Here is a 12,453-nt window from a genome sequence, read left to right on the forward strand (position 1 = left end):
TCAATCTGATCGCTTGCACCTGACAGCAGATGGTAACTAGCATCTTGAATTGCCCAGGAAGTTCACTTATTAAAAAGGTACTGCTTTTTCCTCTATGGTTGAACTTTCTCCTCCAAACTTATCTTACTTATTCATGTATTGTAGATTGTTTTTAGGTTTTTATGATATGTTTGAATTACATGTATAATTCTTTATGAGGGTTTTCTCTTACCGTGTTTCCCCAAAAATCAGACTCAACCAGAAAATAACCCTTAGCCTGATTTTTTAGCATGCTCCTAATATAAACCCTACCCCCAAATGAAGCTCCAGTGAAGATCTTCATCAGCCGGATGTATATGTGTGGGCATGGCTAACACAGGAGGTGGCGGGCACATGGGACAGTTGGCGTACGGCAGCAGCCACAGTCTGTGTAGTGCACATGAATCCTAACATTGCGATCACCTCCAAGCAGAGGTGTGGGGGCAGACACAGATGATTCTGATGTGCAGCGGCACTGACAACAGGCAGAAGCATGGGGAAAGGCAGGCAATTTCAGTGGATTGTGTGATCTTTTGCCTTGCTGTGGCTGAATGCAAGCCAAGAGACAGTGGGATGGATTGACACCTATTGGCGATTCTGATGTGTGGTGGCACCAGCAGCAGGCATAGGTGCTGAGGAGAGAGGTAGGCGATTGGAATCACCTGCCTTGCCCCCACGCCTCTGCCTGCTGCTGGTGCAACTGCACATCAGAATCATTTGCATCCCCTCGCACCTCTGCCTGCTGCTGGTGCCACCATAAGTCAGAATCACCTGCCTCCATTAAATTGGGTATCAATCTGTTCCAGTGTCCATCAGCTTGACTATGTTGCCCATGTTTTCCCCAAAATAAGCCCTAATGCGTCTTTTTGGGTCCCAAAAAATATAAGACAGGGTCTTATTTTGGGGAAAACATGGTAAAATGCACATTGTTACTATATAACAATAAACTAATGGGGAATGAATGAATTAGACGGCTGGAAAATACAGCAAAAAGATCTGCAGTGATCATATATTTTTGCGGCAAATCAAACAGAATTTTAGTACAAAATTCTGGGGTTATCCAGCATCAGATAGATAATAGTATGCCTTAAAGTAAGCTTCATCAACATATTTAGTAAATCTTTGAGCAAAATAGAAATATATGTAAAGGATCCTAATCTGGCTGATTCATGTGAATGGGACATCATAATGTTTTTCCTAAATCTAGATTGCAAATTTGATGAAATGCATAAATAATTTGTATCAAAGTAATCATCAGTATGGAAATATTATTCTCTTGATACATTTAATAAACCAATTAATTGAGACTCTAGAAGAGTGCAGAGTGTAGAGAACAGCAACAAAGATGATTAGGGAACTGAAGGCTAAAACATGAAGAATATTTGCAGGAATTGGGTAGATCTAGCTTCATTAAAAGAGTAGCAGTAGTGACAGTTGTGTAGTTGTGTTCCAACTTCTAAGAGCTGCTGTAAAGAACAGCGGGTCAACCTATTCTCCAAAGAACCTGAAGGTAGGACAACAATAATGGATAAAAACTAATAAAGGAGAGAACCAACTTAGAATTAAGGAAAGATTTTCTGACAGAACAATTAATCAATGAAATGACTTGCCTCCAGAAGTTGTGAATGCTCCAATACTGGAGGTTTTTAAGAAGAGATTGGACAATCATTGGTCTGAAATGTTATAGGGTCTCCTGCTTGAGTGGGTGGTTGCCCTAGAAGATCTCCAACTCTGTCATTTTGTTATTAATCCCTTTGTTTTTCAGATGTATACCACTACTTTGAAGAAAGAATGAGTAATACAATATATAGGGGGTAGAGTTGATTATAGGCACCATGAAACCATATAACATAATAATCATGCACTAATTATTCAGAAATAGTTTGGTTGGTTATAAAGGGACAGAGTTTTGTTTTGTTTCATTTAGTCATGTTCAATTGTCAGAGACTGCCTGGAAAGTTCTTGCAGTTTTCTTGGTCAATTTTACAGAAACAGTTTCCATTGCCTGCTTCCCAGGGCTGAGAGAAAGTGATTAACTAGAAGAAACCCAGCTGACTTCGTTCATAAGGCGGGACTAGAACTCTCAGTCTCACAGTTTCTAGCCTGATGCTTTTAACAACTTGATATTTGCAGGCTTTGTAAAAGGACACATAGAGCTACTTTTTGTTCTCTATTAAAGCAAATCTGTAGATGGAGTTTGCTTTATTACTAGTTAGGAAAGTGAATTCTCTATAGGAGGATGTTTAACTATTCTCTTTCCATGTCACCATGGATGTTTCCAACTGGTAGAAATTACTGAATGTATTTTAAATGGATTTAAAGCAGCTTAATCTCTCTGGGTTGCATAGTGATATTTCTGTAAATCTCATTCTTTTCAGTGAATTTTTCTTTTATAATAAATGCAATCAAAAGTTACAGCTGCTGTCTAAATTTATTGTTGGCATTAAAAGTTAAATATAATTAGGGTATCCAAAAAGGAGATATGTCTGAGACTACATTTTTCCTTCAAGAGCAGCATTTTAATGATGCTGAATATGGTTTCATAATTATCCAGAGCCATGCATACAGATAAAAAATAGAATTATTTTGCTTCTTTATATTTTAAATCAGTCTTTTTATATTAAAGTATTTATAATTCTGAAAGCAAGCACCTTGAAACTACTTGTAAAAGCCTCCTGATTAAGTATGCACTTATAACAGTTAGTCTAAAAGTCTTCATTAAATTGTTATCCAGAAGATGCTCCCAACTGATAACAAATGATAAACTTTGAGAGTTCAAATTTTGGATGATACTTTATAAACCATCCAAATTTAAATTAATATTTTTAGCTTTTTCTAAGGAAGATATAAAAAATATTGGATTAAATTAAATTTTGCTTTGCAGCATGTTTTATCATTTTTTAAAATCAATTTTATTAATGTTGGGAAACAAGGACATTTTATTTTATTTAAATAAAATAACTTTTATTTTATTTCATTTACAATTCATTTTATTTTTATTTAGGCTCTGCAATAACCCTATAAAGTAGTTTGGCCTGATGAATGGTGAGCAATTGAAAATGATCCATTGAATTTCATCACTTTTATCTGGTTTTCCAACACCTTTATTCAATATCTCGAAACCATCTTCCCCTTTTTTCTGGCTGGCTGACACATTGAGAATTTTGACAGTATATTATAGGCATTTTTATAGATTGATCAATAAAATGGGAATAGCTGGTTAACAAAACAGCTGTTCACCAGATACCAGAAGGCAACCTTATGATATGCTCCTTACTATGTCTACAGATTCCCACAGTTTATATTACTATCTCAGTTTGGCTCTATTTTTGAAACACACTTTCAAACAGAGCATAGGGCCGTAATCCAATTTTATTTCTAATATATTCCCAGGATAAATATGTGTAAAGAATCTTTCAAATTGGTGATTATCAATATCAGTTCCTGGGGAACATACATGGGAAAGTTCTGATATATTCAAATTATGTTTGTGCATATTTGATATTTTTCGTGAAATGCAGCAATCAATATATAATAAACAGAAAATTACAAAAATGATATACAGTAAAGGAATTAATATATAATAGTATTAATGCAATACTAATAATAGGCATAATAAAAATTATAATTATTTTAGCAATAATAAAGCAAACTTAAGCTGAAGAAAAGACAACAATATCAGAACTAATCTTTTAAAACAGTATCAAATTAGAACAGGGATGTCAAGTGACAGCCTACGGGCCGGATGCATCACACACAGGCCACATCCACCCTAGCTCAGTGAAGAAAAAACTTCCCAATACATCAAGTGACAGCAAAGTGACGCTGCAAGTTTGACACCTGTGATCTAGATCATACAAAAATATGTTGTTCTATCCTGACAGTTTTACATTAAATATCAGTGTTGATATAAATATAAATATTGCTGAGCACATTGTAAGCCACCCTGAATCTTCGGAGAAGGGCGGCATATAAATCAAATTAAATATATATACATATACATATACATATACATATACATATACATATACATATACATATACATATACATATACATATATATATATATATATATATATATATATATATATATATATATATATATATATATGCTCTGGTCCGGGTCTATTCAGTATTTTGAACCTGAATATTAGCAATAGTACTTGTGGGAGGGATTTGCATGTCATGCAAGTGTCTTGCATAAACCAGCACTATGTCACAGCTTCTAAAATGTTGCAGTTTTTGGGTTGCATCAACAGAAGTACACTGTCAAGATCAGGGGTGTCAAATTTGATTTCATTGAGGGCTGCATCAGGATTGGGTTTGACCTTGGGGGGCTGGGGGCTGGGCATGGCCAGGGTGGGCATGGCCATCTTGATGTCATTTATCGAGGCTCCATTTTCGGCTGCGATGGCTTCCTGCAGCCCTCTGCCAGCAAAAACGGAGTTTGGAGAAGCTCCATTTTTGCTCACAGAGGCACCTTAGGCTGGTCCTTCGCTGTTTCCAGGGCGGGCACGCTGGCCAGATCTAAGCATCCCATCAGCTGGATCCAGCCCATGGGCCTTGAATTTGATACCCCTGGTCAAGATCATCAGAGATGATAGTATCATCCTATACTGCAGTGTTCTGGCTGCACCTAGGATGCTGCATCCAGTTCTTGTTGACATAAAACCAAATAAAATGGAGAAACCTGGAAAAATATGCAGAAAAGGGCAACATAAGAGGAGGCTAAGTTCTATGATGAGTGGTTAAATGTTTAGCTAAAAGAAGAGAATGTTAAGGGAAATATGAATACTTGTTATAAGGTAAAAAGTGTATATTTATTCTCCATAGCATCCATGGTTTAGACAATATCCAATGGATAAAAGGTTTACAAAAAAGATTCATATTTGAAATACAGAGAAATTTCCTTACTATGAGAGTTATTATGTAAGCTGCCTCCTGAAACAACGTTATTTCAAACTAGGCACCTCAAATGATCTAAGTTACAGAATGCTGGAACCTATAAATCCCATGGGAGTGAAATTTGGGTAAGTTCTGGCTGTGCTGTGATGCACTGCCAAGATCAGACATAATCATCTGATTCAGGATTGGAAGTTGCTCCTGATCCTATTGATATTTGTCTGCTCATGATCATTTAGTTTGTCTATTTAAGTAAGGAAATATCTCTGAAATTATGACCCAATGCCTCTTAGATTTTCTAGTTATATCTAGTAATATCTAATATTGACATACTATATTAGAAAACATAAATAAACATAATAAAGCTTACATTTATTTCCTATCAAAATCTGGAACATAGCAAAGGTTTCATGGAAAACAAAAAGGGGAATGTATGGGACTGAAAGGTTTTTTGTCCTTTATTTCAAATTCTTTAAATTCTTAGACTCAACAATTATTATTTTTTGTTTATTTAAGTGTGAAGGTAAACTAATTAGGTGAGTTTTCAAACTTGTCATTCTAAAAGTTTCCAATAGCAATTATGGTAGTTAAATAGACAATTTCCAAAATCGATTAGAAATTGAGGTTACCAAAGGTTCCTTTAAAAGGCTCTATCAGGATGCCTTGATCCATTCATCTCCCAGTACTCAGACCTGTGGGAGACCACAGTCCTATGATTTCCTTATGAAAAGCAGCCATTCAGAGCATATGTCAGTAAGCTCCCATCCTCTCCTTGTCCAGAAGTTTCCACTTGTTGGTTCTTCAGTCTTTGCCAAGATTGTTTTCTCAGCTCTGTTGGAGATGTGCTTAGTTGTCACTCCTGGAACTCCTGTAAACAGAACTATTTAGAAGAACATTGTGCGTTGTCATCTTCTCATTGGATGGGTATTTATAGTAGTTCTAATTTTATTATTGCTATATGATGTAGTGGTTAGTTTATTATATTTATTTAGTTATTGTAATGTGTTCTTATTTTTGATACTGCAATATCAATAGATCCTATGAAATCTACCGTGTATTCCTGAAAATAAGACCTGTCTTATATTTTTTTTGAACCCTGAAATAAGTGCTTGGCCTTATTGCCATGCGCTCAAAAGCCCGATTGGGCTTATTATCAGGGGATGTCTCATTTTGGGGGAAACGGTAGCAAATGAAAATATAGTAAATAAAAATAAACATCTCTTTATATAAGTATAGATACATATTAATGGATATATTTATACAAACAAGAGTGTTGTATGCATGAAATAAAGTTTCACGTATAATTCAGAAAATCCAAAAATCCAAACTAGATGAATCTAGTTATTAATACAATTAATACATTGCCATACTGATATTATTGACTTGTTCATATTGTTTTTAATACCAATCCAATAGTTCTAAAAACTTTTTTCTTCTTAACTACCTAATTTATATAGAAACTAGATTGAAAAGTTGGTGACCAATTGAAATTTCAACATTACAACTATTTGGAATGTAAAACTGTATTTTAATGTCATGATGGACCAGGGGAAGTGGGCTAATCTGAGTCCTTCGGAGTTTTCTCAGCTTCAAAAATATGCAGAATGTAAGTACTTTTATATTTCCATAATGTCATAATGAATTATAAACTTATCAATCTATAATTATAAACTTACAAAAAGTAATAGAAAAAAATCCAGTTATATCTAATTTGAAATCTATGTGCTTTTAAAATCAAGGCATTTTAAAAAATGAACTAATTATCAATAATACACAATAAAATTATAATTATTGATAATTATTTCATTTTTAAATGCCTTGACTTTTCTGTTTTGAAAAGAGCCTGCAGAACATAGTTTTTAAAATTAAGGAACTTTGCAATGATTGAATATTCTTCATGGTATGTTCTTCTAAAGTCTGGAAACCGGATAGTGCACCAAATTATATATTCTAGAGCATTATTGTTATCTACTCTACTTAAATGTAAGTAACCCTTCTCCAAGAATGATTTCTTGAACCATAGATAAAGCTAAAAACCTGGGTGACCTTCTTTGATTGTTAGATAGCTCTGTTACTACATAATACTCTGTTTAATAAACCTTGATATAATAGACCACGTGCAGTGGTCTACATAATATTGATACTGGTATAATTATACTGCTCCCAAAATCATCATGACATACTTATGCATTTAACAAACATTGAATTGAATACCTTGTTTGGCCAGGTGTGATTAAACACACAAGGAATTTGTGCAGAATCTCTCAGCGTAAATGCAAAGCAATAAAATCATCATCATCATCATCATCATCATCATCATCATCGTCATCATCATCATCAACAACAACAACATCATTATCATCATAATAATAACAATAATAACAACAATACCAAAAAAAGGGGGAGTAAAGAAGATAATAAGAAGGATAAATAATAATACTATAGCCATAAAATTTTTTCACTGTATGATACATATACAGTGAATTGTTTTTTTCTAATTTAATAATTCTTTTGCAGCTTTTCAAACCTTATCAGTCATATATAATCTTCACCTATATGTCTAAAATTACAATATACAAATTTGAACAATTGAAAGTTATAACTATTGTTATAAAAATGGTATACTTCTCTGCCAGGTATTGCTTTCTTGCCAGTACGATGTTTTATAGACAAATACAATATTTTTGTTGTTGGCATAATACTGTACGACCGACACATGCAATTGCTTTCTCATCCTGCTGTTATACTGCAGGTATCCCCAAACCCCGATCCCCAACCCTCCAGGCTAGGTACTGGTCCATATCCTATTAGGAACCAGGCCATGCAATTGGTGGACAAGTTAGTGAAGCTTCATCTGTACATGTGCAGGGTCTAGTTTGTATGGGAAACAATCCCCACTGGTCCATGGAAAAATTGTCTTCCATGAAACCGGTCCCTGATGCCAGAAATATTGGGGGCTGCTATTATATTGCATGGTGGAAAATCTTGGGAACATTAATCTGAACAGATTTTCCATGGAAGTTTATATGTGCTTTTATATATGCTATTTTACTTTTATTTATACTTTTACTTTTTACTTTTACTTTTTACTTTTATTTATAAAAGAGTTTGTTAGAAAAGATGAAATGCCCCATTGTTAAGGCAAGTGCGTTTTTAAAAAGTGCTTTTGCAATTTCAAAGCAGGTTGAGTCATACGGGTGGATCAGAATGCTTTGTTTGTGTGTAGATTTTAAATATGGATTTCTTTTTATAAATCCCAGATAGATAATTTCATTATAATACCAAGAATATGCATCTTAATTGCTTATGTAGAATTCAACAACATTTTAGATATTAAAAAATTCTAAGATTTAATTTCATGCTCCTTCAAAATCTAACTAGTTCAAGAAGAAGAGAATTTTAACAAGGTAGTTTTGGAATGGAGTGTCTTACATGTTGTTAACATTTATTTATTTATTAAATTGCAATTACAAATTAAAATTTGCAATATTCCAATGGCATAGTGAATAAAATTAATGAGATTTATGTTCTGAAAGGCAATATTACAATTGGGATGAAGTAGACAATGTTCTGGTGAAAATAGTATATTAAATTATTAGTCATGGAGCCAAAAAATAAATGCTATTTGATTAGGAAGCCAGCTTGTTTCAAAAAGTAAAAGACTTCCAACACTATTTTTACAGATTCAACAAAGAAAATTAAGGATGTTTTAGAAGAATTCCATGGCAATGGTGTGCTAGCAAAATATAATCCTGAAGGGGTAATTTTTCTTTCTTATCTAATTTGTTACATTTTTCTTGTTGCTAGAAATTCACTCCATTATTTTCATGCCCTCTGCAATCATTATATACATAACTAGCACATATTAACAGTTCCTTCCAGATGGATTAACCCTCATATATTTAAATCAAACACCTGTGCTGTGCTCCAGAAGTTACTGGAGTGTTCATGTTTATTCAAATGATTTCACTATAAGCAAATAAACATTATCAATAAGACATTTTATTTCAGCTGACTGCTCATGCTGTATTAATACCCCAATTCTTAGAGTGGTAATGTGTAAGTGGCAATCTGTAGATAAAATGTCCCACTTGATAAATTTATTAATTCTTGGTTTCATGCTGCAATTAAATGTTATTCTTAAAATGTTGAGAACATTATTGAGATATCTGGGAGATGTCTTTCGCTAAGGACATTATCCATCATACCAGACCAGACAGGATAAGCATTCTCATTGTTCTTTTTCTAAGTTTTATCATCTAATAGAAACTAGGAGGTGTGCCTTTTACTTTAATTAAAATAAAAGTTCCTGCCTGCACTATGAAAGAGTCTGCCCCCTAAAATTTAGCAGGCTTCTATCCTCTCTCTTAGCCTTCCATTAAGCTTAGAAGACCTGGCCTCTTCTTCCCCCTCCCCATCCCCCAAAGTGCTGGAATAAGATTGGATAATTACGCAGTAGAAGATTGACTTGGTGCCAGATTTTTATTGTTTTTAATTCTTCAATCTGCTTAGTTTTGTAATGTTAATATAATTTTATATGTTGTTGTAACTTTTGATCGTAAGCCACCCAGAGTTAGTTGGAAGATGGATGGCTATATAAATGTTTAAAATAAATTAAAAATAATAAACAAAATAAAGTATCTTTGGTACACTGCCAATCTATGGAAAAAAAGTTAACTGTCTAATAGAACTTTATCTAAGACGGATCAAATCTGAGTCAAATAAAGATTTATATGGTGTCTAAATTGTGCATCTAAATTCTAAACTGATATTATTGGTTACTACAGCTATTTGCTAAAACCATTCCTTTGCAATTTTATTAATACTGGAAGCTTTTTTATTGCATGATTCCTTTCTAAGATAGTTAGTAATGAAATTAAAATTTCAGCAAAAAAGGCTAGTTCTAAGAATAAGTCTGAGGTAATTTTTTGACTGTATAATTTGATCAAAAAATATTTCCTTTCTTTTCCTGCACTCCAGAAGCAAGATATTCTTACACAAGTAAGCATATCTAGAATATGTGTTAACTGATATACCTGATCAATGCTATTAATTTATGTAGATTTATTTTATATGTTCTTCTTTCATATTTATATATTTATTGGTTAATAATCTTCATACAGATGTCTTGTTGCATGACATCTGTACTATATTTTAGTATAGTATTATATTTAGACTTGAAAATAAGCACTTGGGCTTATTTTTAAGCTGGTCTTACTTTTTTTGAGATGCAGTAGGCCAGACTCGGTGAGCTGGACGTGCCATGGATGCACCGTCGCCTCCATTCCAAACATTCAGCATTCGGAATGGAGCCTTTTTGGCGAATGGGAGGAAAATGGGGAAGTGGATTTTCCTGCCTGTCATCCATTCCTCAAGCTCAGCACAGACTCCCCATTTTCCACCCATTCGCCAAAAATCCTCCCACCAGCCTCCCAAAAAGAGGGAAAAAGCAAAGCAGCTGGCTGCAGAGCTGCCAGCTTCAGGGAAGCGGCCCAATAAGCAGAAGCACTGTGCCCAGAAAGAGAAGGGCAAAAGCAGTATTTGTGCTGTCCCAAGGGGCCAGCGGGCTGCAGTTGCAGTCGGACAGTTGCCTCCCCCATGCCTGCACTGCCACTTGTGCTGGCCATGCCCATCCCCTGGGCTTATTTTTGGGGTAGGGGTAATATTAGGCCCACCCCCAAAAAATTAGGGTTGGCCTTATTATTGAGGTGGGTCGTGTTTTCAGAGAAACATGGTAGGTATAATGAAAGTTGATAGAAAAGAAAGATAGTGAAGATAAAGAAAAAGTAAATAAATTTGATACTTAGTGCACTTTTTTATTACAAAATATATAGTATGAAGAAAGCATATGATTAATATTCAAAAATGGCCTGGAAACAACATTCTTTGTACTGTGATTTTGTTGTCCCTAGGATTGACAAATATTCTCTGTACCTCTGTATTTTGATAAATTGAGAAATCCCTGCCATTTGGCTGAAAACATCTCTGAAAAATGAAGGAGACGTAATTTTGCATGCAAGCGACATTAATAATTGGAACGGCATAAAAAGTATTAAGTAGAAAGCAAAAAGACAGCAAATAGTGTATAGTGGAGAAGATCAGCAGCCTAAAGAAGCAATAATGACATGGAATGAAAGAAATAAGACAAATTCTGAAATTATATGGGGAAGAAAGTGAAGCAAATTCAGTCTGAAAGAAACATATACAAATCTTAAAAAACAAACAAACTAGAAACCGTGTTTGTGTATGTGTTGTGTGTGTGTGTGTGTGTGTGTGTGGATTTGAAACCGACAGAAAAAAAGGACAATACATCTTACAGCTCTATTTTGGGTATTCACAGTTTATTTAATTTATAGCCCAATCCTTATTATTTATATCAATATGTATATAAACAATTCAAGGCAATGAACAAGGTTGTACTTTTTTCTCCTATTTCCCCCACAAGAATAATCCTGTCAGGTAAATTGGAATGAGAGAGAGTGATTGGCCCAAAGTCACTCAGCTGGTTTTTAATGGTTAAGGCAAGACTAGAGCATACATCTTCAAATGTTTTGCCTGGTGTCCTAATCACCAGATGAAACTGGTTCTACATCCTTCAATGAGTTAAACCCAGATTACAGAATGAAAAGTAAACTGCTTCTCCAAGGAACTTCCCTTTCTTTTTTTGCTTAGCTTTAGTTAAGAATGAAGAGGATTAATTCCTATTGTCTTCAAGAGTTCTGTAAGCTAAACTACAGATTTGTAAAAATAAACTTGTAATTTTAATGTATAAATTATGCACGGATCTCCAATGACTTAAGAACTCTTCATCTAAAAGAAATATAGGTAAATATGAAAACATATATCTCTTAGGGAGAGAGATTTATTTATTTGTATCTTGCCTATATTATTTTCACAAATAACTGGCTGGCCCAAAACCAGCCAATTAGTTTTCATCACTAAGGCAGAATTTGAATTCATAGCCTTCTGCTGACTAGCCTGGTACTTTAACCACTAGATCAAACTGGCTATCAAAGATATTTAGGAGAGTCAAATTAAAATACAGCTACACAATATCAGTAAGAGTTTTTATGTTTGTTTTAGTTCATGTATGCTTTAACTTTGCTTATGTCTCCACATTTTTGTTTTTTTAAATATCAGTTTTATTAAAGTTTATAGATAAAACTTTATCTATAAGATAAAGATAAAAAAGCTAGTTACCACAAGCAACATCATATATATTTTAACCCTATTCAAATAAATTCACTTTATGGTCCTTCTATTCACTTTTAAACAGATTGATCTTTCACCATGCCCATAAGAAGATTTCTTATCATTTTGATTTTGTCTCATTTTAGAATCCTTTTGTATCCAAAATAAGAAAGCTTTCTGAACCATTATTCTAATTATTATTTGGATGTTGCTTTTAACTATTAATATATCAGCTGGTTTCATTTGTAAATCCATTGTGTCATTATTTCCCCTGAATTTTAAAATCCATTTCTGGATTCACTGTAACATTTTCCATATCATTTTTATAATCTGGCATTTTTT

General features: G+C 33.9%; 1 protein-coding gene across 3 annotated transcripts in view; it reads left to right on the forward strand.

The window, feature by feature from the left end:
- The window catches only part of DGKB (diacylglycerol kinase beta), a 296,607-nt gene that overhangs the window by 13,639 nt on the left and 270,515 nt on the right, over positions 1–12,453 (forward strand). For 2 of the 3 annotated variants that reach the window (XM_034402586.3, XM_034402587.3), the window contains exons 2-4: positions 6,378–6,526; positions 8,604–8,680; positions 9,901–9,921. In XM_034402586.3, the coding sequence (XP_034258477.1) occupies positions 6,457–6,526; positions 8,604–8,680; positions 9,901–9,921 (168 nt within the window). In that variant the 5' untranslated portion in view covers positions 6,378–6,456. The remainder of the gene's footprint in view (positions 1–6,377; positions 6,527–8,603; positions 8,681–9,900; positions 9,922–12,453) is intronic. The other variant, XM_060685674.2, reaches the window with a different exon arrangement.

Source organism: Pantherophis guttatus, chromosome 4, assembly GCF_059756535.1.
Source record: "Pantherophis guttatus breed Tessera chromosome 4, ASM5975653v1, whole genome shotgun sequence".
NCBI classification, from domain to species: Eukaryota; Metazoa; Chordata; class Lepidosauria; order Squamata; family Colubridae; genus Pantherophis; species Pantherophis guttatus.